We start from the raw sequence: 27983 nt of genomic DNA on the forward strand, positions 1-27983 counted from the left end.
TTCTGATGACTTGACACCTGTCCACATGTTTTGTTTTGTCGTCTGTCTCCCCCTTCTAGACTGTGAGCCTGTTGTTGGGTAAGGACCGTCTCTATACGTTGCCAACTTGCACTTCCCAAGCGCTTAGTACAGTGCTCTGCACACAGTAAGTGCTCAGTAAATACAATTGAATGAATGATGAATGAATTAAGCGCCGGGGTAGATAAAAGATAATCAGGTCCCATATGAGCTCACAATCTAAGGATTCTAAGTTCTGTAGTGGGCAGGGATCCTGTCTAACAACTTTGTTGTGTTCTCCCAAGCATTAGCACAGTGCACTGCATGGAGTCAGTGCTTAATACATACCACTGATTGATCAATTGATTGATGAAGTCACTGTGGTGCCATCCCTGTCAAATGATTCGCCAGGGACAATGTCATCAGCCCTAAGGGCCCCCTGCCTTTGTGGGAGCTGATCGATCCCTTCCTGTTACCATCAGCAAACGTGGTTACCCATCTAGTACAGTATAGTAAGTACTCAATAAATACCATTGATAATGACGCTCCTTTCTACACAAGAGAATTGGGGTGGATATAGGGGACAGGAACCAGGAGGGGGGTGAGAAGCAAGTACGTTTTTTCGATAAATTATTGGCGCAGAAGGTGATGCTGATGTTTGCCATCCATCTGCTCTCCCAAGTCCTTAGCCCAGCGCTCTGCACATAGGACGCGCTCAATAAATGCCACTGGTTGATTGACCCGCTGTCCGCCAACAGATTCATCTACCTGAAAAATTCATTCAATCGTATTTACTGAGCACTTACAGTGTGCAAAGCCCTGTACTAAGTGCTTGGGAGAGTACAATTAAAGAAGCAGCATGGCGTAGTGGATAGATCATGAGTCAGAGGTCAAGGGTTCTAATCCCAGCTCCACCACTTGTCTGCTGTGAGACCTTGGGTATATCCCTTCACTTCTCTGTGCATCAGTTACCTCATCTGTAAAACGGGGATTGAAACTGTGAGCCCCTGTGGGATAGGGACTGTAACCAACCCAATTTGTTTGTATCCACTCCAGGGCTTAGTACTGTGCCTGGCACACAGCAAGTGCTTAACAAATACCACAATTATTATTATCATTACAATATAACAACAAACAGACACATTCCTGACTACAGTGAGCTCACAGTCTAGAGGGGGAGACAACTTTATCTCTACCCACTCCCTGGTCGGAAAAAAGTCCTTCTGCTACCCATTGACCAGATTTCCGCTTATCCTTCCCATTAGCACCCAATCTGGTTCAGCGACTCCCCCAGCAACTGGCAGATTAAATGCATTACTTGACCATCCTCACCCAGAACACTTTGATGTTCGGCTCTCAAGCTTCAGAATACCTTTTGGATGGAGATCAGACGGCATTAAACAGAATTACTAATTAATTAAGCAAAGTTAAATTTTAAACACTGTTTGTTGTGTTAGCCAAAAGCCCGAGCAGAACAGACTTTTTTTTTCCTCTCCTCAGAGATCAAAGAAGATCTCTAGCCCGCCTTCCACCACCGCACTCCTCCAGTTTTAAAGAAAGAGGAGGAAAGAAAGAGAGAGAAGAGATTATGGGCACCAGCTCTGTCTAGGGAGAGTTTGGGCAGATACCTGGAGGAGCAGAGGCTCTGACTTTGATCATCGGACATTTCAGAAGACATATTATGAAGATGCAATCTGCTATGGTGAGCATTATCGTTTAATTTCAGAGTGCCTAGCATTAGTGAAAACTGTCACTTTCATATGGACCATTTACCCCAACTAATAGCATTCCCTGCCCCTGCCTTGAGAGCCAGATGGCAGCCAGGACAACATGATCTGGAAACAGCTGACAACTGGCACCCTCCACAAAGCATTGAAAAATGGAAGCCTGTTGGAAAGGGCCCGGGCCCAGGAGTCACAGGACCTGAATTTTAATCTCACCTCCACCACATGCCTGCTGTGTGACCTTGGGCAACTCATTTCACTTCTTTGGGCCTATGTTTCCTCATCTGCAAAATGGGGACTCAATGCCTGTTTTCCCTTCTATTTAGACTGTGAGCTCTGTTTAGAACAAAGGAATGTATCCGATCTGCATATACCTTTTCTACCCCAGCGTTTAATGTAGTGCTGGGCACCTAATAAGTGGTTAACAAATACCACAATTATTATTAATTGTGGGACATATGATACAGCTTAATTTAGTCCTGGGGCAGCTACAAGTTTATCTGGTTGGAAGGAGTCTCTGTCCCAACTGGGGTTCAAAGTCTAAGTAGGAGGTGAGATAGGTATTTAATCCCAATTTTACAGTTGAGGAAACTAAGGCACAGAGAAGTGACTTGTCCAAGGTCACCATAGCAGGCAGTGGACAGAGCCAGGATTAGAATCTAGTTCCTCTGACTCTCATGACCTTGCTCTTTCCACTAGGTCATGCTGCTTCTCTATTATTATTATTATTACTGTTGTTATTATTGTTATTATTATTATTATTTGAGAGAAAAGCATTCAGAATGGCAAACGGGAAGTGAAACAGAACCTGGATTTCCAGATCTGCCATGACTCTGCAAACACTTTCTGGTTAGAGCACTGTGGTCTAGTAGTTAGAGCACAGGTCTGGGAGTCAGAAAGACCTGGGCCTAATCCTGATTCGGCCACTTGTCTGCTGCATGACCTTAGGTAAGTCATTTCACTTCCCTATGTCTCAATTACCTTATCTGTAAAATGGGGATTTAAACTGTGAGCCCCATGTGGGATAGAGACTGTGCCCAACCCTATTTGCTTGTATCCACTTCAGCCCTTAGAACAGTGTCTGGCACATTTTAAGTGCTTAACAAATACCACTGTTATTATTGTTGCTGTTAGTAGTAATAATAATAACAGCGGGTCTGAAAGGAGCTTGGGTTGTTCTTTATGAATGAGGCCTAAAAGGATCTGCTTATTGTAATCAATCAATCAATTAATCAATCACTGATATCGGCTGAGCACTTATTAAGTGCAGAGCAATCATTAGATTGTCAACTCCTCCAAGGAAGGGATGGTGTCTACCAACTCTGTTATATTCTCCCAAACACTTAGTACAGCACTCTGTACATAATAAGTGCTTGGTAAAAATAATCAAATAATTGACTGACTCTCACCAACCCCACCCACCCAAAGTAGACATTTGAGGGGAGGCTGTGCCAGGCCCACCAGGGTTTAGGGGTCTATAAATAGTAATAATGGCATTTGTTAAATGCTTACTATGTATAAAGCACTGTTCTAAGCACTGGGGAGAATACAAAGTGATCAGGTTGTCCCATGTGGGGCTCACAGTCGTAATCCCCATTTTACAGATGAGGGAACTGAAGCACAGATAAATTAAGTGACTTGCCCAAAGTCACACAGCTGACAAGTGGTGGAGCAGGGATTAGAACCCATGACCTCTGACTCCCAAGCCCATGCTCTTTCCACTGAGCCACGCTGCTTCTCTCTTCTCTATATATGCTTCTATAAATCTTCAATAGTGGCTCTACCTTCCCTGTGTTCTGAGAGAAGGAGCCAAGGAATTCACCTTATCTCAGCCAAATGGGGTTTTGGAGTCTAAAGAGCAACGAGGAGCAGGAGGGTGCAAACTTGAAGGCCTAGATTGAGAAGCTTGCCAAAGCACCTATTTTTCAAAAGGGCAAACTAAGATGTAGCCCACAGGTGAGTGACTCAGCCTGGAGTTCCAAGCCCCCCAGCTCCCGGGCTCCATGGAAGGGTAGTAACCACTGAGCTTAGGTCTTCCCGGAGTGGCTCCATTGTCAGCGTGGCCCCAGGATCCAATGAGTCCATCCGATCTTCTCAGCACTGCCCTGGGCCCTGGACTGGACCCTGCTGAGATGTTGATTCCTCTGGGTGCTGAACTGTTCATGCCCCTCCTCTGAGTGGCTATCTGCTCTCCATCTCATAATTTCTGCTGCTTGGAGGCCCAATCACATTGTGTAGTGAATGAATCCACTGACAGGACCCTTCTCTGCCAACTAGGATGGAGGGAGAAGAGAATGACAAGAGAATGAGGAAAAGGAAGTGGGGAAGGAGGAGGAGGAGAAGAAGGATGAGGAGAGGAGGAGGAGAAAGAGGAGGAGGAGGAAGAAGAGGAGGAGAAGAAAGGAAGGAGGAAGAGGAACAGAAAGAAGGAGGGAGGAAGAGTAATGGGAGAAGGGGAAAGAGAAGGAGAAGAGGAGGTGGAGGAGGAAGGAAGGAGGAAGAGGAGGAGGAGGAGGAGAAGAAAGAGGAGGAGAAGAAGGAGGAGGAAAAGGGCCAAGGAGGAGAAGGAAGAGGAAGAGAAGAAGGAAGAGGAGGAGGAGGAAGGAAGAAGGAAGAGAAGGAGCATCAGGAGGATGAGGAGAATGAGGAGAATGAAGAGGAAAAGGAGAAGAAGGAAGGAAGGAGGAGGAGAAAGAGGAGACAGAAGTTAGAAGAGGAGAAGGAAGAGAACAAAAAGGAGAAGGAAGAGAATGAGGAGGAAAAGAAGTGAGGAAAGAGAGAAGGAGCGAGGAAGAGAGGGAGGAAGTGAGAGTTCCTCTGAGGAGTCCCAGCAGATGGGCTTCAGGAGCTACTTCAGAACAGAATGCTTTCTATGGCTCAGCCATCCCCCTTCCCCGCTCCAACCAGCCCCATCCCCACCACTGCCCCCTCACAGCTCCATGCTTTACTATTGCAGTTTTTCCTCACAGACTAGTTGTGGTTACGGGTAGAGAAGGGAAGGGGGAAAAAAAGCACCCTGCCAAACAATTGGCATTTCATCCCTTTTTTCTCTGTGAGAGTATAAGGTTGACGACCACTTCACTTTGAGGTTTGGGTAGGATTGAGATGAAACATCTGTTGAGGGGGGCGGGAGATGGTAGCCGGGAAAGAAGGGTTTTTTTTTCCCTTAACCTTCTAAAAATATCGTGTCTCCCTCCCCACTCACGCCAAACTTAAAACATGTGATGAAATTCAATTTTTCAAATCTAACCCCCCTGAGCTACTGGAAACTATAAAAGTCTCCTCCTTATCTGAGGCGAGTCAGAATTTCCATTCTTCCAGTTTAGCTTTTATGAACGACAGACTTTAGAGACGCTGCCTAGGTAACAAAGGGCTCTTGTTCTGCCCGTTGCTCCTGCTGCTGCGGGAAAACTTTGGGTTTCTGCAGCTACTGCAGCCGAAGTGGAGTCGGAGCCAACAAAGGCGCCCCTGGGGGAGGCAAACTTTGAATGTGGGACGGCAAGCTGGCTTGAACAATCGGGCTTTGCCCTGCCCGGATGCCGCTGTGGCACAGAGCGGCACAGAGTGGCGGGCTCACCTGTATCAATGGAGGCTATTTCCATGGGACTGGGAGGAAGGAGGCTGTCCCTGGCCTGCTGGGTGACTTTGAACGAGTCATCCAACGCTTAGAACAGTGCTTGGTACATAGTAAGTGTTTAACAAATACCATCGTTATTATAAGTCAGTGATAATAATAACGATGGTATTTATTAAGCACTTACTTATCACTGAATAATAATAACGATGGTATTTGTTAAGCACTTACTATGTGCCAAATACTGGGGTAAATTCAAGTTAGATTGGACACGGTCTCTGTCCCACACAGGGCTTGCTCACACTCTTAATCCTCATTTTACAGATGAGATAACTGAGGCAGAGAGAAGTGCCCAAAGTCAAACAGCAGACATGTGGCAGAGCCAGGATTATAAGTGCTTAATATATCAATCAATCAATCAATCAATCGTATTTATTGAGCGCTTACTATGTGCAGAGCACTGTACTAAGCGCTTGGGAAGTACAAATTGGCATCACATAGAGACAGTCCCTACCCAACAGTGGGCTCACAGTCTAAAAGGGGGAGACAGAGAACAGAACCAAACATACCAACGAAATAAAATAAGTAGGATAGAAATGTACAAGTAAAATAAATAAATAAATAAACAGAGTAATAAATATGTACAACCATATATACATATATACAGGTGCTGTGGGGAAGGGAAGGAGGTAAGACGGGGATGGAGAGGGGGACGAGGGGGAGAGGAAAGAAGGGGCTCAGTCTGGGAAGGCCTCCTGGAGGAGGTGAGCTCTCAGCAGGGCCTTGAAGGGAGGAAGAGAGCTAGCTTGGCGGATGGGCAGAGGGAGGGCATTCCAGGCCCGGGGGATGACGTGGGCCGGGGGTCGATGGCGGGACAGGCGAGAGCGAGGTACAGTGAGGAGATTAGTGGTGGAGGAGCGGAGGGTGCGGGCTGGGCAGTAGAAGGAGAGAAGGGAGGTGAGGTAGGAGGGGGCGAGGTGATGGAGAGCCTTGAAGCCCAGGGTGAGGAGTTTCTGCCTGATGCGCAGATTGATCGGTAGCCATTGGAGGTTTTTGAGGAGGGGAGTGATATGTCCAGAGCGTTTCTGGACAAAGATAATCCGGGCAGCAGCATGAAGTATGGATTGAAGTGGAGAGAGACACGAGGATGGGAGATCAGAGAGAAGGCTAGTGCAGTAGTCCAGACGGGATAGGATGAGAGCTTGAATTAGCAGGGTAGCGGTTTGGATGGAGAGGAAAGGGCGGATCTTGGCAATGTTGCGGAGCTGAGACCGGCAGGTTTTGGTGACGGCTTGGATGTGAGGGGTGAATGAGAGAGCGGAGTCGAGGATGACACCAAGGTTGCGGGCTTGTGAGACGGGAAGGATGGTAGTGCCGTCAACAGAGATGGGAAAGTCAGGGAGAGGACAAGGTTTGGGAGGGAAGACAAGGAGCTCAGTCTTCGACATGTTGAGCTTTAGGTGGCGGGCGGACATCCAGATGGAGATGTCCTGAAGGCAGGAGGAGATGCGAGCCTGGAGGGAGGGGGGAGAGAGCAGGGGCAGAGATGTAGATCTGGGTGTCATCAGCGTAGAGGTGATAGTTGAAGCCGTGGGAGCGAATGAGGTCACCAAGGGAGTGAGTGTAGATTGAGAACAGAAGGGGACCAAGCACTGAACCTTGGGGAACTCCCACAGTAAGAGGATGGGAGGGGGAGGAGGAGCCTGCAAAAGAGACTGAGAAAGAACGACCAGAGAGGTAAGAGGAGAACCAGGAGAGGACGGAGTCTGTGAAGCCAAGGTCAGATAACGTGTTGAGGAGAAGGGGGTGGTCCACAGTGTCAAAGGCAGCTGAGAGGTCGAGGAGGATTAGGACAGAGTATGAGCCGTTGGATTTGGCAAGCAGGAGGTCATTGGTGACCTTTGAGAGCGCAGTTTCCGTGGAATGAAGGGGACGGAAGCCAGACTGGAGGGGGTCGAGGAGAGAGTTGTTGTTGAGGAATTCTAGGCAGCGCGTGTAGACAACTCGTTCAAGGAGTTTGGAAAGGAATGGTAGGAGGGATATGGGACGATAACTAGAAGGTGAGGTGGGGTCAAGAGAGGGTTTTTTTAGGATGGGAGAGACATGGGCATGTTTGAAGGCAGAGGGGAAGGAACCAGTGGAGAGTGAGTGGTTGAAGATGGAAGTTAGGGAGGGGAGAAGGGATGGAGCGAGAGATTTCATAAGATGAGAGGGAATGGGGTCAGAAGCACAGGTGGCCGGAGTAGCACTTGAGAGGAGGGAGGAGAGTTCCTCTGAGGATACTGCTGGGAAGGATGGGAGAGTAGCAGAGAATGTTGAGAGCTGGGGGGGTTGGAGAAAGGGGGGAAGAGACTTTGGGGAGGTTGGACCTGATGGATTTAATTTTGTTAATGAAGTAGGAGGCCAGATCGTTGGGGGTGAGGGAAGGAGGAGGGGGGAGGAACCGGGGGCCTGAGAAGGGAGTTGAATGTACGGAAGAGCTGGCGGGGGTGATGGGCATGGGTGTCAATAAGGGAGGAGAAATAGTTTTGTCTGGCAGAAGAGAGGGCTGAGTTAAGGCAGGAAAGGATAAACTTGAAGTGAACGAGGTTGGCATGGTGTTTAGACTTTCGCCAGCAGCGTTCGGCAGCTCGAGCATAAGAGCGAAGGAGGCGGACAGTGGCAGTGATCCAGGGCTGTGGGTTAGTGGTGCGAGAGCGGCGAAGGGAAAGGGGAGCGAGCGAGTCTAGCTGAGTAGAAAGGGTAGAGTTGAGAGCAGTAACCTGATCATCAAGACTGGGTAGAGAGGAGAGGGCGGCGAGGTGGGGTGTGAGGCGTTCCGAAAGATGGGTGGGGTCCAGAGAGCGGAGATCTCTGTGAGGGACAACCATGACCATGACCTTCTGATCCCCAGGCCCATGCTCTATCCACTAAGCCATGCTGCTTCAAACTCACTGGACCTCAGTTTCCTCATCTGTAGAATAGGGGAAAGATTCCCCCACCTCTAGACTGTGAGCTCGTCGTGGGCAGGGAGTGTCACTGTTTATTGTCATATTGTGCTTTCCCAAGTACTTAGTGCAGTGTACTGCACACAGTAAGTGCTCAATAAATATGATTGAATGAATGATACTTGCTGTCCCTGTCACTTAGACAGTAAAGCCCGGGTGGGCTGGTAGCTATTTCCCAGTTGATCATCCCAAATCTACCCCAGCGCCTAGCACATAGTAAGTGTTTGATAAAGTCCACCACGACCATTGTCATTCATTCAATCATATTTATTGAGTGCTTACTGTGTGCAGAGTACTGTACTAAGCGCTTGGGAAGTACAAGTTGGCAACATGTAGAGATGGTCCCTACCCAACAGAGGGCTCATTGTCGGTGGGGCACAGTCTACCCCAGAAACTGGGTAGCCTCCCCTCGACCCTCTGAAGACTCTCAGCTGTCCCTTTAGGCCCCTTCCCCAAGGAATTCGGATTTAGGCAGGCACAGCACAATTTGACACAGGTGCTAAGGGTTTTGACCGATTTGTTCACTCATTTTCTGGTGATCTGAAATAGACGCTGCCAGCCTGGGTAATCAGCAACCATTTAATTTACTTCCCATTGTCACCCCTCTATTTTTTAAGGGTGTTTGTTAAGCGCTTTCTATGTGCCAGGCAATGTACTGAGCACTAGGGTAGATACCAGGTAATCAGGTTGGACACAGTCCCTGTCCCTTGTACTAGTAATAATAATGGCATTTGTTAAGCGCTTACTATGTGCCAAGCACTGTTCTAAATGCTGGGGTAGATACAAGGTAATCAGGTTGGACACAGTCTCTGCCCACATGGGACTTGCAGTCTTAATCCCTGTTTTACAGATGAGGTAACTGAGGCACAAAGAAGTGAAGTGACTTGCCCAAGGTCACACAGTGGACAAATGGCGGAGCTGGGGTTAAAACTCAGGTCCTCTGGCTCCTAGTTCTTTGCTATTTCCACTAGGTCATGCTTCCCATAGATGCCAGAAAAGTGGCATAGGGCCCTGATTCCATTTGATTCCATTTGGTCCACATCATCATCATCAATCGTATTTATTGAGCGCTTACTGTGTGCAGAGCACTGTACTAAGCACTTGGGAAGTACAAATTGGCAACATATAGAGACAGTCCCTACCCAATAGTGGGCTCACAGTCTAAAAGGACCAGGGAGGTAAGGGCAGACAGTCAGGGCCAGGGACGTAGGGGAAGACAGTCAGGGCCAGTGAGACAGGGGCAGGGGAAGACGGTCAGGGCCAGAGGGGCAGCGGCAGACGGTCAGGGAAGGGGAAGCAGAGGCAGGAGAAGATGGTCAGGGCCAGCGAGGCAGGGTCAGACGTTCAGGGCCAGGGAGGCAAGGGCAGGGGCAGATGTTCAGGGCCAGGGAGGCAGGGGCAGGGGCAGACTGTCAGGGGCAGATGTTCAGGGCCAGGGAGGCAAGGGCAGGGGCAGACAGTCAGGGCCAGGGAGGCAAGGGCAGGGGCAGGCGGTCAGGGCCATGGAGGCAGGGGCAGGGGAAGACGGTCAGGGCCAGGGAGGCAGAGGCAGGGGCAGACGGTCAGGGCCAGAGAGGCAGATGCAGGGGCAGACGGTCAGGGGCAGCCGGTCAGGGCCAGGGCGGCAGAGGGGCAGGGGCAGACGGACAGGGCCAGGGAGACAGAGGCGGGGGCAGACGGTCAGGGCCAGGGAGGCAGGGGCAGGGGAAGATGGTCAGGACCAGGGCAGCAGAGGGGCAGGGGCAGACGGTCAGGGCCATGGCGGCAGAGGGGCAGGGGCAGACGGTCAGGGCCAGGGAGGCAGAGGGGCAGGGGCAGATGGTCAGGGCCAGGGAGGCAGAGGGGCAGGGACAGACGGTCAGGGCTAGGGAGGCAGGGGCAGGGGAAGACAGTCAGGGCCAGGGAGGCAGAGGCAGGGGCAGACGGTCAGGGCCAGGGAGGCAGATGCAGGGGCAGACGGTCAGGGGCAGCCGGTCAGGGCCAGGGCGGCAGAGGGGCAGGGGCAGACGGACAGGGCCAGGGAGACAGAGGCGGGGGCAGACGGTCAGGGCCAGGGAGGCAGGGGCAGGGGAAGATGGTCAGGACCAGGGCAGCAGAGGGGCAGGGGCAGACGGTCAGGGCCATGGCAGCAGAGGGGCAGGGGCAGACGGTCAGGGCCAGGGAGGCAGAGGGGCAGGGGCAGATGGTCAGGACCAGGGAGGCAGAGGGGCAGGGACAGACGGTCAGGGCCAGGGAGGCAGGGGCAGGGGCAGACTGTCAGGGCCAGGGGGGCAGAGGGGCAGGGGCAGATGGTCAGGGCCAGGGAGGCAGAGGGGCAGGGGCAGATGGTCAGGGCCAGGGAGGCAGAGGGGCAGGGACAGATGGTCAGGGCCAGGGAGGCAGGGGAAGACGGTCAGGGCCAGGGAGGCAGGGGCAGATGGTCAGGGCCAGGGAGGCAGGGGCAGGGGAATATGGTCAGGGCCAGGGAGGCAGGGGCAGGGGCAGACGGTCAGGGCCAGGGAGGCAGGAGCAGAGGCAGACGGTCAGGGCCAGGGAGGCAGGGGCAGACGGTCAGGGCCAGGGAGGCAGCAGCAGGGGCAGACGGTCAGGGCCAGGGAGGCAGAGGCAGGGGCAGACGGTCAGGGCCAGGGAGGCAGGGGCAGGGGCAGACGGTCAGGGCCAGGGCGGCAGAGGGGCAGGGGCAGATGGTCAGGACCAGGGAGGCAGCAGCAGGGGCAGATGGTCAGGGCCAGGGAGGCAGAGGCAGGGGCAGATGGTCAGGGCCAGGGAGGCAGGGGCAGATGGTCAGGGCCAGGGGGGCAGGGGCAGATGGTCAGGGCCAGGGGGGCTGAGGGATAGGGGCAGACTGTCAGGGCCAGAGAGGCAGGGGCAGGGGAAGACGGTCAGGGCCAGGGAGGCAGAGGGGCAGGTGTAGACGGTCAGGGCCAGGGAGGCAGGGGCAGACGGTCAGGGCCAGGGCGGCAGAGGGGCAGGGGCAGACGGTAAGGGCCAGGGGGGCAGAGGGGCAGGGGCAGACGGTCAGGGCCAGGGAGGCACGGGCAGGGGCAGACGGTCAGGGCCAGGGAGGCACGGGCAGGGGCAGACGGTCATGGCCAGGGAGGCAGGGGCAGGGGCAGATGGTCAGGGCCACGGCAGCAGAGGGGCAGGGAAGACGGTCACGGTCAGGGCGGCAGAGGGGCAGGGGCAGAAGGTCAGGGACAGGGAGGCAGGGGTAGGGGCAGACAGTCAGGGCCAGGGAGGCAGGGGCAGACGGTCAGGGCCAGGGCGGCAGAGGCAGGGGAAGATGGTCAAGGCCAGGGAGGCAGGGGCAGGGGCAGATGGTCAGGGCCAGGGAGGCAGGGGCAGGGGCAGACGGTCAGGGCCAGGGAGGCAGGGGCAGGAGCAGAGGGTCAGGGCCAGGGAGGCAGAGGCAAGGGAAGACGGTCAGGGCCAGGGAGGCAGAGGCAGGGGAAGACGGTCAGGGCCAGGGAGGCAGAGACAAGAAGGTCAGGGCCAGGGAGGCAGAGGCAAGGAAAGACGGTCAGGGCCAGGGAGGCAGAGACAGGGGAAGACGGTCAGGGTCAGGGAGGCAGGAGCAGAGGCAGGCGGTCAGGGCCAGGGGAGCTGAGGGGCACGAGCAGACTGTCAGGGCCAGAGTGGCAGGGGCAGACAGTCAGGGAGGCAAGGACGGGGGCAGATGGTTAGGGTCAGGGAGGCTATGGCAGGGGCAGACGGTCAGGGCCGGGGGGCAGAGGGGCAGGGGCAGACGGTCAGGGCCAGGGAGGCACGGGCAGGGGCAGACGGTCATGGCCAGGGAGGCAGAGGCAGGGGCAGACGGTCAGGGCCATGGAGGCAGGGGCAGATGGTCAGGTCCAGGACAGCAGAGGGGCAGGGAAGACGGTCACGGCCAGGGCGGCAGAGGGGCAGGGGCAGATGGTCAGGGACAGGGAGGCAGGGGCAGACGGTCAGGGCCAGGGAGGCAGAGGCAGGGGAAGATGGTCAAGGCCAGGGAGGCAGGGGCAGACGGTCAGGGCCAGGGAGGCAGGGGCAGAGGGTCAGGGCCAGGGAGGCAGGGGAGGGGGCAGACAGTCAGGGCCAGGGAGTCAGGGGCAGGGGAAGACGGTCAGGGCCAGGGAGGCAGAGGCAGGGGAAGATGGTCAGGGTCAGGGAGGCAGACGCAGGGGAAGACGGTCAGGGCCAGGGAGCAGGAGCAGAGGCAGGTGGTCAGGGTCAGGGGAGCTGAGGGGCACGGGCAGACTGTCAGGGCCAGAGTGGCAGGGGCAGACGGTCAGGGTCAGGGAGGCAGGGGCGGGGGCAGATGGTTAGGGTCAGGGAGGCTATGCCAGGGGCAGACGGTCAGGGCCGGGGAGCAGAGGGGCAGGGGCAGATGGTCAGGGCCAGGGAGGCACGGGCAGGGGCAGACGGTCAGGGCCAGGGAGGCAGAGGCAGGGGAAGACGGTCAGGGCCATGGAGGCAGGGGCAGATGGTCAGGTCCAGGACAGCAGAGGGGCAGGGTAGACGGTCACGGCCAGGGTGGCAGAGAGGCAGAGGCAGATGGTCAGGGACAGGGAGGCAGGGGCAGATGGTCAGGGCCAGGGAGGCAGAGGCAGGGGAAGATGGTCAAGGCCAGGGAGGCAGGGGCAGACGGTCAGGGCCAGGGAGGCAGAGGCAGGGGAAGACGGTCAGGGTCAGGGAGGCAGACGCAGGGGAAGACGATCAGGGCCAGGGAGGCAGGAGCAGAGGCAGGCGGTCAGGGCCAGGGGAGCTGAGGGGCACGGGCAGACTGTCAGGGCCAGAGTGGCAGGGGCAGAGGGTCAGGGCCAGGGAGGCAGGGGAGGGGGCAGACAGTCAGGGCCAGGGAGTCAGGGGCAGGGGAAGACGGTCAGGGCCAGGGAGGCAGAGGCAAGACGGTCAGGGCCAGGGAGGCAGAGGCAGGAGAAGACGGTCAGGGTCAGGGAGGCAGAGGCAGGGGAAGACGGTCAGGGCCAGGGAGGCAGGAGCAGAGGCAGGCGGTCAGGGCCAGGGGAGCTGAGGGGCACGGGCAGACTGTCAGGGCCAGAGTGGCAGGGGCAGATGGTCAGGGTCAGGGAGGCAGGGGCAGGGGCAGATGGTTAGGGTCAGGGAGGCAATGGCAGGGGCAGACGGTCAGGGCCGGGGGGCAGAGGGGCAGGGGCAGATGGTCAGGGCCAGGGAGGCATGGGCAGGGGCAGATGGTCAGGGCCAGGGAGGCATGGGCAGGGGCAGACGGTCAGGGCCATGGAGGCAGGGGCAGATGGTCAGGTCCAGGACAGCAGAGGGGCAGGGTAGACGGTCACGGCCAGGGTGGCAGAGGGGCAGAGGCAGATGGTCAGGGACAAGGAGGCAGGGGCAGATGGTCAGGGCCAGGGAGGCAGAGGCAGGGGAAGATGGTCAAGGCCAGGGAGGCAGGGGCAGACGGTCAGGGCCAGGGAGGCAGGGGCAGAGGGTCAGGGCCAGGGAGGCAGGGGAGGGGGCAGACAGTCAGGGCCAGGGAGTCAGGGGCAGGGGAAGACGGTCAGGGCCAGGGAGGCAGAGGCAAGACGGTCAGGGCCAGGGAGGCAGAGGCAGGGGAAGATGGTCAGGGTCAGGGAGGCAGACGCAGGGGAAGACAGTCAGGGCCAGGGAGGCAGGAGCAGAGGCAGGCGGTCAGGGCCAGGGGAGCTGAGGGGCACGGGCAGACTGTCAGGGCCAGAGTGGCAGGGGCAGACGGTCAGGGTCAGGGAGGCAGGGGCGGGGGCAGATGGTTAGGGTCAGGGAGGCTATGGCAGGGGCAGACGGTCAGGGCTGGGGGGCAGAGGGGCAGGGGCAGATGGTCAGGGCCAGGGAGGCATGGGCAGGGGCAGACGGTCAGGGCCAGGGAGGCAGAGGCAGGGGCAGACGGTCAGGGCCATGGAGGCAGGGGCAGGGGCAGATGGTCAGGGCCAGGACAGCAGAGGGGCAGGGAAGACGGTCACAGCCAGGGCGGCAGAGGCAAGGGAAGACGGCCAGGGCCAGAGAGGCAGAGGCAGGGGAAGATGGTCAAGGCCAGGGAGGCAGGGGCAGACGGTCAGGGCCAGGGAGGCAGGGGCAGACGGTCAGAGCCAGGGAGGCAGGGGCAGGGGCAGACGGTCAGGGCCAGGGTGGCAGAAGGGCAGGGGCAGATGGTCAGGGACAAGGAGGCAGGGGTAGGGGCAGACGGTCAGGGCCAGGGAGGCAGGGGCAGACGGTCAGGGCCAGGGAGGCAGGGGCAGGGGGTCAGGGCCAGGGAGGCAGGGGCGGGGGCAGACGGTCAGGGCCAGGGAGTCAGGGGCAGGGGAAGACGGTCAAGGCCAGGGAGGCAGAGGCAAGACGGTCAGGGCCAGGGAGGCAGGGGCAGGGGCAGATGGTCAGGGCCAGGGAGGCAGAGGCAAGGGAAGACGGTCAGGGCCAGGGAGGCAGAGGCAGGGGAAGACGGTCAGGGCCACGGAGGCAGAGGCAGGGGAAGACAGTCAGGGCCAGGGAGGCAGAGGCAGACGGTCAGCTCCAGGGAGGCAGGGGCAGGGAGGCAGGGGCGGGGGCAGACGTTCAGGGCCAGGGAGTGAGGGGCAGGGGAAGACGGTCAGGGCCAGGGAGGCAGAGGCAAGACGGTCAGGGCCAGGGAGGCAGGGGCAGGGGCAGACGGTCAGGGCCAGGGAGGCAGAGGCAAGGGAAGATGGTCAGGGCCAGGGAGGCAGGGGCAGGGGAAGACGGTCAGGGCCAGGGAGGCAGAGGCAGGGGAAGACGGTCAGGGCCAGGGAGGCAGAGGCAGGGGAAGACGGTCAGGGCCAGGGTGGCAGAGGCAGGGGAAGACGGTCAGGGCCAGGGAGGCAGAGGCAGGGGAAGACGGTCAGGGCCAGGGAGGCAGAGGCAGGGGCAGGCGGTCAGGGCCAGGGGGGGCTGAGGGGCACGGGCAGACTGTCAGGGCCAGAGAGGCAGAGGCAGACGGTCAGGGCCAGGGAGGCAGAGGCAGGGGAAGACGTTCAGGGCCAGGGACGCAGGGACAGACGGTCAGGGCCAGGGCAGCAGAGGGGCAGGGGCAGACGGTCAGGGCCAGGGCAGCAGAGGGGCAGGGGCAGACGGTCAGGGCCAGGGGGGCAGGGGCAGGGGCAGATGGTCAGGGCCAGGGAAGCAGAGGCAGGGGCAGACAGTCATATCCAGGGAGGCAGAGGAAGGGGCAGACAGTCATGTCCAGGGAGGCAGAGGCAGGGGCAGACCGTCAGGGCCAGGGAGGCAGGGGCAGGGGCAGACGGTCAGGGCCAGGGCAGCAGAGGGGCCGGGGCAGACGGTCAGGGCCAGGGCGGCAGAGGGGCAGGGGCAGACGGTCAGGGCCAGGGAGGTAGGGGCAAGGGCAGACAGTCAGGGCCAGGGAGGCAGGGGCAGGGGAAGTCGGTCAGGGCCAGGGAGGCAGGGGCAGACGGTCAGGGCCAGGGAGGCATGGGAAGAGGCAGGCTGTCGGGGCCAGGGAGGCAGGGGCTGGGGCAGACGGTCAGGGCCTGGGAGGCAGGGGCAGGGGCAGACCGTCAGAGCCAGGGAGGCAGGGGCAGGGGAAGGCGGTCAGGGCCAGGGCAGCAGAGAGGCAGTGGAAAACGGTCAGGGCCAGGGCAGCAGAGGGGCAGGGGAAGAAGGTCAGGGCCAGGGAGGCAGGGGCAGATGATCAGGGCCAGGGAGGCAAGTGTAGGGGCAGACGGTCCAGGTCAGGGCCAGGGGGGCAGGGGCAGGCCCTGCAAAATAGCCAGGCACCCACCCTGACCTTTTGGGCAACTCATAATTCCATCATAACCACCTTCTCTGTCTCTCCCATCTCTTGGTCAAGAGGAATAATAATAATAATGGCATTTGTTAAGTGCTTACAATGTGCCAGGCACTAAGTGCTGGGGTGGATACAAGCCAAACGAGTTGAACACAGTCCCTGTCCCATGTAGGGCTCACAGTCTCAATCCCCACTCCGCAGATGGGGTAATTTAGGCTTATGGAAGGGAAGGGACCTGTTCAAGGTCACACAGCAGACAAGTAGCAGAGCCGGAATAAGAACCCAGGTCCTTCTGACTTTCAGGCCCTTGCTCTATACAATAGACCACGGTGCTTCTCGAATGGACAAGGGGTAATCACTCCTCCATCTTTCTCCCACCTGCAACTCCCTCCCCTCCAAATCCACTAGACCACGATTCTTCATCTTCCAAGTCCTTCTGAAATCATATTTCTCCATTAATTTTTCTTCTCCCCTGGTTATACCTCCTCAAGTACCACTTTAGCAATCTTCTACTCCAATTACGCACTCAGGCACCGATACCCTCCCTTGTCAATTGACATCCCCTGATATTTATTATTATTATTAACAATAATACTACTACTAATGCCACAATTACTACTAATAATGATAACATTGTGGTATTTGTTAAGTGTCTACTATGTGTCAAGCACTATACCAAGTTCTGGAGTAGATACAAGATAATCAGATTGGACCCAGTCCCTGTCCCATACCCGGCTCACAATCTAAGGAAGGGAGAGGACAGGTATTGAATCCCCATTTTACAAATGTGAAAACTAAGACACAGAGAGGTTAAGTGACTTGCCCAAGATCACACAGCAGGATCATGGTGGAGCTGGGATTAGAACTCAGGTCCTCTGACTCCCAGGCCTGTACCAGTTCCATTTAACCATGCTATTTTCCTATTTAAACACTGACTCATCTACCATCTGCTTTTCCTGTCTCTTCTACCTGCAAATAATTTTGTGTCTGTCTCCCCACACTACAAACTGCTTCACATCAGGAATCGTGTTCTCTAAGTCTACACTACTCTTTTAGGCACTGAGTACAGTACTCAGCACACAGTAACCACTCAATACATACTATGGATTAATTGAATGATTGATTGATTTCCCAGCTACTAATTACTTGAGGACATTGGTTCTCTGTTGGAGGAGGATGTAATGCTGTGTGTCTTACCAAAAGAAGAGAAGGATGGGTCTGTAAGAACCCTGATGGACTCCAGTCCCTTGTTTAGTCTCATTCTCACCCCCACTTCAAAGTCCTACCAAAGGCTCACCTCCTCCAGGAGGCCTTCCCAGACTAAGCCCCCCTTTTCCTCAGCTCCCCTTCACCTTCCCATCACCCCGACTCGCTCCCTTTGCTCTACCCACCTCCCCCCAACAGCACTTGTGTACATATGTACATATTTATAATTTAATTTTTTATATAAATGATGTGTGTATATCTACAATTTTATTTATTGATGTTGATGCGACTGATGCCTGTTTACTTGTTTTGATGCTTGTCTCCCCGCATCTAGACTGTGAGTCCGTTGTGGGCAGGGATTGTCTCTGTTGCTAAATTGTACTTTCCAAGCATTTAGTACAGTGCTCTGCACACAGTAAGTGCTCAATAAATATGATTGAATGAGTGAATTTTCCACACACCCACCAAGGAAGTGTGGGTGGGCCATCTCTGGGGATATATTCACCAACCCGACACAGGGCCTGATTCAGGAGGTCCAAAGCTAAGATTTCCAGATCCTGGTTGAAAAGTTCAGGACAGCAGGAGTCGGATTTGTCCATGGATGGGTCATTAACCAGCTGTCAGATGCGGAACTCACTTTCAAGAGCGGAAGACCAAAGCTAACATCATCCAACCGATGAGCTACTCAGTTCAGTTTTCTGTCTCTGAAAATGGCACTCAAAGGCATCCCATTTAATCCATGGTATTTATTGGGCTTTGTGGATACATATACCGGAACAACTTTATAACAGGAGTTGGGAGAGGGTGTGTCCATGGGGTTTCTAGGGGTCAGAAACAACTCGAGGGCATTTGATGATGATTTATTGAACTCCTACACAGTACTTGAGAGAGTACAGGAGAGCTAAAAAGACATAACTCCCTAATAATAATGGTATTTGTTAAGCACTTACTATGTATCGAGCACTACTCTAACTGCTGGGGTAGGTACAATCTAATCAGGTTGGACACAGTCTCTGTCCCACATGGGAATCAAAGTCTTAATCTCCATTTTACAGGTGAGGTAACTGAGACACGGAGAAGTTAAGTGACTTGCTCAAGGTCACACAGGTGACAAGTGGCAAAGCTGAGCTTAGAACCTAGGTCTTTCTGACTGCCAGGCCTATGCTTTATCCATTGGGCCACGCTGCTTCTCTGTTCTACCCACAGAGCTTACAATCTAACTGGAGAGACTGATGCAAAATTATCTATGATTAGGATAAAAAAGAGAATGAGAAGGTGGATAGGTAAATACAGCTCTTCAGCTACCTCTTGTACTTTTTTTAATGGAATTTAAGTGCTTGTTATATGCCAAGCACTGTATTAAGTGATGTGATGTGATGGTATCTGTTAAGCGCTTACTATGTGCCAGGCATTGTACCAAGTGCTGGGGTAGATACACAATAATCATGTTGGACCCACTCCACACACTTTAAAGCTCACAGCTTTAACCGTCATTTAATTGATAAGGTAACTGAAGCACCGAGAAGTTAAGTCACTTGCCCAAGGTCACACAGCAGACAAGTAACGGAACTGCGATTAAACCTCAGGTTCTCAGACTCCCAGGCCCATGCTCTTTCTACTAGGCCACGCAGCTTGTACTTTGGCACTTATTTATTCATGCCCATTCTCAGCACGTGGATTTTTATAACTCTTCAATTGAGCATTCAGTTGGATTTATTCTGATTTGACTGCTTGTAAATACTTCTATCTCAATCGTCCCCCCTCTAAGCTTCTTACACTCTAAGGTGCTTAGTGGGTAATAATAATAATAATAATAATAATAATGATAATAATAATAATAATAATAATGGCATTTGTTAAGAACTATGTGCCAAGCACTGTTCTCCTTATAGGCAGGGAGTGTGTGCTGTGCTTCTGTTCCTAACGCTTAATATTGTGTATTGCACTCAGTATTCATTCATTCAATCATTCATATTTATTGACCAATTACTGTTTGCAAAGCACTGTACTAAGCACTTGGAAGAATACTATATAACAATAAACAGACACATTCCCTAAGTGCTCAGTAAGTACTATTACTACTAGCTCAGTCGGTAGAGCATGAGACTCTTAAGCTCAGGGTCGTGGGTTCGAACCCCACGTTGGGTGCATCTTTCCAGTGCTTCGAACAGTGCTTTGCACATAATAAGCGCTTAACAAATGCCATTATTATCATTATTATTATTACTATTATTCAATAACAGAGCCTGCCCATCCATCTGTATAAAAGGGCAGCTGGTGGTTATGGGAACACAAATGCTGAGGAGGTAGCTGGGAGGACAGAAGAAGAAAAAGCAATTGAGGAAAATCTCCTGAAGGAGGTGGGGTTGTTGGAGAACTTTGAAGATGGGGAGACCTGTGGTTGGGCTGGAAGGACAGTGAGATTATAGCCCCCATGGCCACTCAGTCTCATGGTTAGGGATGGACTACCAAGCCACTTACCTTGGCTTTTCCTTAGTACCACTCACCTCTCACCCTGTCATCAATCCATTGAATTTATTGAGAGCTTACTGTGTGCAGAGCACTGTAGTAGGTGCTTGAGAGAACACAACATAACAATATGAGACACATTCCCTGCCCACAATGAGCTTACAGTCTAGAGGGCTGTAAAGTGACTGCAAGAAGTATTACACATAAGTATAGATATATACGATATAAAGATCATAACTGTTATGACTGTCCTAAGTGAATTTATCCAAACTCTTCTTGAACCTTATTAATAATAATAATGATAATAATAATCATATTTGTTAAGCACTTACTATGTGTCAAGCACTGTTCTAAGCTCTGGGGTAGATACAAGGCCCGTGGGGCTCACAGTCTTAATCCCAATTTAACAGATGAGATAACTGGGGCATAGAGAAGTTAAGTGACTTGCCCAAGCTCACACAACAAACAAGTGGCGGAGATGGGATTAGAACCCACATCCTCTAACTCCCAAGCCAGAGCTCTTGCCACTAGGCCATGCTGCTCAGTACAGTGTTCTGCACACAATAAGAGTTCAATAAACACAGTTGATGGGTCGGCTGACGAGCGAGAGAGAGCAAGAGGAACCCCAGTTTTATCTAGTCCACCCTTTACTTCCAGAAGGAGCTCACCTGCCACATCAGCGAGACCCCCAAACCAACCCCGCCCTGGAGGGAAGGGGAGAGAGGAGGATGGAGTCCAGGTGCTGACCTAAAATGGACAATTCCACTTCCACCTTTCCTCTGGGGACAAATCCACTCCCACTGTTCCTCGGCACTGGGGGGCCTCAGTAAACAGAGTCGGTGGAGCTAGGGTTCATGCTTCAACCCTGAGTCAACAATCCGCTCTGCGGCTTAAGGCTTTTGATGTTTACTTTGTTCTTTCTGGAGTTCAAAAGGAAGCACTAATGCTTCAGTCCTCTTACCAAATACAATCTTAATCCCAGAATCCAGAGCCTTTTGCTTTTGGCTAGTTAAGTCTGTTAAGACAGAGGATTTGATCAAGCTTTACATAACAACACAGGAGTTCACCCCAGCTCCTTTCTGGACTGCTCAGAGTTCTTTTTATCTTTATGGCTCAGAGGTCCTTTTCATAAAAAAAGTCACCCCTGCTCCCACCCTATTTCCCAAAGCCATGTCCTGAAAAGGCAATGAACTTGGAGATGGAAAAACCAAAGCAGCATTTCATGATTTCTCTTCCTGTAATTTCCAGGCCTCTGGGAGGGGAGGGGGAGGCCTTGGTCTTCCTTAGGCCTCATCCCTCAGAAGATGGCAGCAAGGTGGATGTGGGATTAGAGGGCTATTTTCAGAGTGGGGTTCCTGGACCCTGGGGTACTTCAATGTCCCTAGGATTGGGTCAACCAACTTTATTGTATTGTACTCTCCCAAGCTCTTAGTACAGTGCTCTGTACACAGTGAGTGCTCAATAAATGCCACTGATTGATTGAGCTGCCAAGTCATTATTCCAATCTTCACCCCCTACCCCGACTCCACTTTGCCCCTCCATGACCTCTTTTTCCCAACTTTTCTAAGCACCCAACCTCCTCCACAAGTAGGGATCAGGTCAACTGACTCTATTGGACTTCTCCAAGTACTTAGGCCAAGCAGCATGTCCTAATGTATAGATCCTGGGCCAGGAAGCTTTAATCTCATGTCTGCCATTATTTTTTTAATGGCATTTGTTAAGCACTGACTATGTGCCAGGCACTGTACTGCACACTGGAGCAGATACAAGCTAATCAGGTTGGACTCAATCCCTGTCCCACATGGGACTCACAGTCTTAATCCCCATTTTATACATGAGGTAACTGAGGTGCAGAGAAGTTAAGCGACTTGCCCCAGGTCACACAGATGACAACTAACAGAGCTAGGATTAGATTGCAGGTCCTTCTGACTCCCAGGACCATGCTCTATCCACTAGGCAACACTGCTCCCATTTGTCTGCTATGTGACTTTGGGCAAGTCACTTAGCTTCTCCGTCCTCAAGTTACCTCACCTGAAAAATGGGGATTATGATCGGGAGCTCCAAGTGGGACATGGACTCTGCCCAACCTGAACAGCTTGTATCTACCACCTCCTCCAGAGCCATAGTACAGTGCCTGACTCACAGTAAGTGCTTAACAAACATCATAAAAAAGTAAGCGTTCATTAAATACAATTGATTGATTGATTGATTGATTGATTGCAAGCCCCAAACTGCCCTAAATGCTTGGGGATGTATCAGGAGAGTTGAAGATCCAGCCCCATCTCCCGAGGCTAGATGCCCATCTAGGGGTAGAGACTGCACATTTTCCTCTGTGCCCTGTATGGACTGCCCTTTATGGAACTGCCCTTTCGCTGGCCTCTTTCAGGTCAATGGAGAAGAGCCACTGGGAGGAACGTCATAAGTTGCCCAGAAAATTTGTCCAGAAAACCAGGCTATCACATCAATGGAAACAGCTTACCAAAAAGTGGACCACAACTGCATATGGTGAAAAGATGACCTCAATCATGGCTCCCAGAAACCTAGGACCCATCAATTATTTTTCTTTTTTAAATTGTATTTGTTAAGTGCATACTATGCGCCAGGCACTGTACTAAGCGCTGGGGCAGATGCAAGATAATCAGGTTGGACACAGTCCATGCCCCACGTGAGGTTTACACTTTAATCCCCATTTTACAGATGAGGTAACTGAGGCCCAAAGAAGTTATGACTTGCAGTTTATGTGAATATCTGGGGTGGGAAGTTCATCTTTCTCTATTAGACTCTATGCTCCTGGAGGGCAAAGCCACTTCTTCAATCGTCATTATCAATCTTATTTATTGAGCACTTACTATGTGCAGAGCACTGTACTAAGTGCTTGGGAGAGGGCAATCCAACAGAGTTGGCAGAAACATTCCCCGCCTACAACATGCTTTCAGCCTAGAGGGGGAGACAGACATCAATATGAATAAATAATTTATAATATATATTTCATATTATCCATCTATCTATAATGTCACTGATCTACTACAGCCCAACCCACACACCTTACTCCTCCAGGACCAGCTTACTCACTATGCTCTGATCTCGTCTCACTGGCCACTACCTGACAGGTTTGAAAATCCACTTGAAAATCTGTTTTCTTGCTGAAATCAGAGAGGTTGATGCATGATCAGAACATCCCAGCATCCCCCTACTTCAACCTGTAGCCCAGCTGAGCTCTGGGAATCTGCCTCAATATCTATTGCCCCCAACCCCAGTCCACCCCTTTCAAACTAACTGCTACCAACCTGTGCCTAGCTGAGGGTGGAGAGAATCGAGGCGAGTCCAAAAGCCCTCATACCCCTTAAACCTACTCTGTGTAGCCTCTAGGGATATGCAGGGAATTCTGGGAGACACAGAGGGGAGGCCTCATGGCCTAGTGGGGGGCACCTGGATCTGGGATTCAGTACACCCGGGGTTCTAATCCTGGCTCTGCCACTGGCCTGCTGTGAGACTTCAGACAAATCACTTTACTCTATTTTATTTGTACATATTTACTCTATTTTATTAATGATGTGTATATAGCTATAACTCTATTTATTCTGACGGCATTGACACCTGTCTACTTGTTTTGTTTTATTGTCTGTCTCCCCCTTCTAGACTGTAAGCCCATTGTTGGGTAAGGACCGTCTCAATATGTTGCCAATTTGTACTTCCCAAGTGCTCAGTACAGCGTGAGCACTTAACCTCTCTATGGGTCTCAGTTTCCTCATCTTTAAAACAGAGATCAAATGTCTCCTCTCACTATCATTCAGACTGTGAGCCACTTATGGGCCAAGGACTATGTCTGATATAATAATAATAATAATAATAATAATAATAATAATGGCATTTGTTAAGCACTTACTATGTGTAAAGCACTGTTCTAAGCACTGGGGAGGGTACAACTTGTACTTCCCAAGTGCTTAGTACAGTGCTCTGCACACAGTAAGTGCTCAATAAATACAATTGAATGAATGAATACAAGGTGATCACACTGTCCACGTGGGGCTCCCAAAAGACCTGCCTCTGGCAAGCTGGGGATGCCCCCCACCCACCCACCCACTCCCCTGTCTTTGGTTTTCCCATCTGCCTGGCCACACCCTGGGCCCCTCTGCCAGGCATCTCTGCATCACCCCTTCCCTCCTCCCCACTCTCTCCTCCTGGCACCTCATGATACACCCCATCGATATCTATAATCAATAGTATCTATCAATCTCTTGCTTACTCAGAGCAGAGAACTGTACCAGTTGCTTGGGAGAGTCCAGGAGAGGCAGAATTTTTTTTTTATAGCATTTGTTGAGCCCTTAGGATGTGCCAGGTACCGTATTAAGCAATGGGGTAGACATATGCTAATCAGACTGAACACAATCCCTGTCCTACATGGGACTCAGTCTTCATCCCCACTTTACAAATGAGGTAACTGGGGCCCAGAGGGGTTAAGTGACTTGCCCAAGGTTACCCAGCTTGTCATGGGCAGGGAATGTGTCTATTATTGTATTGGACTCTCCCTAGTGCTTACTACAGTGCTCCACACACAGTAAGTGCTCAATAAAGTGCTCAGTCAATATGATTGAACAGCAGGCAAACGGTGGAGCCAGGATTAGAAGCCAGCTGCTTCTGATTCATTCAATCATATTTATTGAGCTCTTACTGCATGCAGAGCACTGTACCAAGCACTTAAGTCCCAAGCCCAAGCTCTATCCACTAGACCATGCTTCTCCCAGAACAGTGTTTTCCAACTAGGGCCTAGAAGTGGTGCCTGGGAGCTAAACTGGATTCAGAGAACAAATAAGTCACTGCATCAGCCAGAGAAGGAAAGAGGGTATGGGGGAGGGGAAAGGGGATGTAAAAGGGTGGGGGTGGGGGACATCTGCATATTGACCTCCTCATCAACACAGAGCAGGGTCCCACAGGCCAAACCTTCCTTCACTTCTTCGGACACACCGGTTTCCTCCGTCCATCAGTGAAATGATTTCTGACAGAGTCAATTGGGGAAAAACAATCACCGGTTTTCTAACTCGAACACCATTCTCATTGAAGCTGGAAGCCCCATATAAGGCTTGAGCCCATGCACTTGACTTTTAACCCAAGCCTGGCTCCCATGCTCTTCTCGCCACCTGACTTCCCTGTGAGAGAGGAAAGCTGTGGAGAGAATGACCGCTTTGAACACTGAAGCATTAAAGACAAAGGGCCTTCATTTGGATAATGCCCTTTTCCACTCTAAGGAGGGAGGATGTCTTCCTGGAAAGGTTCTGTCTCTCCCCCATGGCCGGACCCAGACCAGAGAGCAAGACTGGAAAGTGATGTGGATGGAAAGGGAGTTGACAGCATCAACTGAGTGATTCACTGTAACAGTGTTTCATCGGCCGTGGGAATCAGCTTATATCCATACTGAAGCCACCACCATGCACCAGGGGATCAAGGGGAACAAGCGTGGGCCTGGGAATCAGAAGGACTTGGGTTCAAATCCCAGTCCCACCACTTATCTGCTGTGTGACCTTGGGAAAGTCACTTAACTTCTCCCTGCCTCATTACCTCATCGGTAAAATGGGAATTAAGACTGTGAGCTCCGTGTGGGACAGGGACTGTGTCCAATCTGATTATCATGTATCTACCTCAGCACTTAGCATAGTTCCTGCCACGTAGTAAGCGCTTAATAAAAACCATTAAAAAAAATAACACTCCCAACATTCTTTGGGGGCTCCCTCCCAAAACTCTCTTCACCCTCATCTCCTGTGGGAATTGTCCTTGTGCTGTAGGCCCCACCTTCCTCTCTGACCAAGGACTTGTTAAGGAATCATTATCATGGAAGTACCTTCTAGGCGAAAATGATCCTCGCTGTAACCCTCGCCAGATGGATCCTGCAGGGAAAACAAAGCAAAAACAAGCACATCTTTACTGCTTGCCTGGTGGTAATCACAGAATATTGAAATGTTAATGAGACACACATTGCGCTGCCAAAGTTAATTAGAAAATGGGTTTTCTGGGGTTAAAAGGTGTTGCTGGAAATTCCAAATCACTTTTGTTCTGTGCATCTATTTCTTTCAGTTAGTCATTTGGAGAGTGGGTAAGTAGACTAGAGGGGAGAGGGTGTCGAGGAGAGGGTGGGGTGTGAAGAGGAACATCGAGGGGGAGAGTGGGGAGAAAGTGAAGTGGAGGGAGGGAAATAGAGTGGCTGTGAGGAGAGAGGAGTTGAAAGGATGGGAGGGAGTAAAGGTGGGGAGGGGGGACAGAATGGAAGAGTGGGGAGGGGTGGAGAGGGTTGGAAGAGAGTGGGGAGGGGTGGAGAGGGTTGGAAGAGAGTGGGGAGGGTGGGAGGGAGTACAGGAAGGAGAAAGAGAGGCAGAGTGGGGAGAGAGTGAGGAGGAGGGAGGGTAAAAGGGTGGGAGGTGGGAGAGAGTGGGTCGAAGGGGAGTAAGGCTAGGAGGAGGGGAGAGAGACACGGACAATGGGGTGGGGGGCTGGAGAAAAAGGGGAAGAAGGGAAGAAAGTGGGATGAGGAGGGAGAAAGAAGGGGATAATGGGGAGACAGTGAGATGGAGAGGAAGAAAGAGGGAGAGAATGGGACGAGTGGGATGGGGAGGGAGAAAGAGGAGAATGAGAACAGAGTGGGATGTAGAGGGAAAAAGAGGGGGAGAATGGGAAGAGAGTGGGGTAGGGAGGGGGAGAAAGGGAGAATGGGGAGATGACAGGGGTGTGCAGGAGGAGAGGGCAGAGGAGAGGAGGGCAAAGCTCGCTCAAGTATATCTACTTAGGAGTTTAATGTGATTAAGGAAGAGGATTTAAAAAGTTAGAATTCAAATTATTGTATAGGGTGAATTACCCTTCATCCCTTCAATGGGTTTCTCTTCTGTCAGGAAAATCCCACTCTCAACCAGTACTGTAAATTGGGAAAGAAAAGGTGCCCCCATCCAGAGGAAATTTTTCCTCTCCAAAGTATTTCAGGAAAGGATTAATCAACTAATGATTAATATTTAGTGGTATTTGTAAGTGTTTACTGGGTGTCAAGCACTGTACTAAGTGCTGGAGTAGATCCAAGATAATCAGGCCAGATGAAGTCCCCATCCTACATAGGGCTCACAGTCCAAGGAGGATGGAGAACCAGCACTGAATCCCCAGACTGTGAGCCCACTCTTCTAGACTGTGAGAACACTGTTGGGTAGGGACTGTCTCTATATGTTGCCAACTTGTACTTCCCAAGCGCTTACTACAGTGTTCTGCACACAGTAAGTGCTCAATAAATACGATTGATTGATTAATTGATTTAACAGATGAGGAAACAGAGGCACCAAGAAGTTATGTGACTTGTCCAAGGTCACTCATCAGAGGTAGGAGTAGAACTCCTAGGCTTGTGCTCTTTCCAGTAGGCTAAGCTGTTTCTTCTAGACTCTAAGCTCCTTTGGGTCAGGAATCATGTATACCAACTCTATTGTAGTGTACTCTTCCAAGCACTTAGTACAGTGTTCTGCACACAGAAAGCGCTCAATAAGAATGACTGATTAATTTGTTTATTCATTCAGTCATATTTATTGAGCACTTACTGTGTGCAGAACACTAAACTAAGCACTTGGGAAAGTACAACACGGTAATAGAGGCAATTCCTGCCCACAGCAAGCCCGCATTCTAGAGTGAAGGGAGGTTGGGGGTGGGGGGCAGATGGGCAGACATTAACACAAAGTAAACAAACATCAATACAAATAAATAAAATTACAGATATATACCTAAGTGTTGTGGGGCAAGAACGGGGGGGAGGAGAAAAGGGAGCAAGTCAGGGTGAGGTGAAAGGGAGTGGGAGATGAGGAAAAGTAGGGGTTCTTCTGGGATGATGTTTCAAATGAGCTGACAACCAACCCGGTGGTACAGAGGGTCTTCTGCAGGAATCGTTCTCTCCCCCTTCACTCCCACCCCACTGAGGGCTGGGACCATATCTAATTCCTACTGGGGCATTCTCTCCCAGTGCTTTGTCCCATGTTTTGCCCATAGTAAGTGCTTAATACATTTTACTGCCCTCCCTCCAGCTCTCTCCCAGGCTACAAGGAGGACTCAGCCTTAACGTCCAGGAAAATTCTCCACCCAATAACTCCCTCTCTACCCTGGCTGAAGAGTAAGAAAAGAACCAAGTCCCAAACACTGGATCCTTTTACCCTCCCAAGTTTCTCCTTTAAAAAAAATGACAAAAAATAACACTTTTCTTTCTTCACATCAAAGCAAACCAGTGCCCGCATGGATCAAAAAGTTTTCCTTCAAGCAGCTTCTCTATC

At 52.3% G+C, this 27983-nt stretch overlaps 1 protein-coding gene, 1 long non-coding RNA gene and 1 other non-coding gene across 3 annotated transcripts in view; 2 read left to right on the top strand and 1 right to left on the bottom strand.

Annotated features, from left to right (window-relative positions):
- The window catches only part of NKD1 (NKD inhibitor of WNT signaling pathway 1), a 109421-nt gene that overhangs the window by 18104 nt on the left and 63334 nt on the right, over nucleotides 1-27983 (bottom strand). The window contains exon 4 of the mRNA XM_038754153.1: nucleotides 25538-25583. Within this exon, the coding sequence (XP_038610081.1) occupies nucleotides 25538-25583 (46 nt within the window). The remainder of the gene's footprint in view (nucleotides 1-25537; nucleotides 25584-27983) is intronic.
- On the top strand, nucleotides 428-27865 carry LOC119934608. The gene is made up of 3 exons (XR_005452982.1): nucleotides 428-509; nucleotides 1498-1699; nucleotides 27741-27865. It is a non-coding gene; the product is annotated as an uncharacterized LOC119934608 (long non-coding RNA).
- On the top strand, nucleotides 19310-19380 carry TRNAK-CUU. The gene has a single exon. It is a non-coding gene; the product is annotated as a tRNA-Lys (tRNA).

Source organism: Tachyglossus aculeatus, chromosome 11 (genome assembly GCF_015852505.1).
Source record: "Tachyglossus aculeatus isolate mTacAcu1 chromosome 11, mTacAcu1.pri, whole genome shotgun sequence".
Classification (NCBI taxonomy): Eukaryota; Metazoa; Chordata; class Mammalia; order Monotremata; family Tachyglossidae; genus Tachyglossus; species Tachyglossus aculeatus.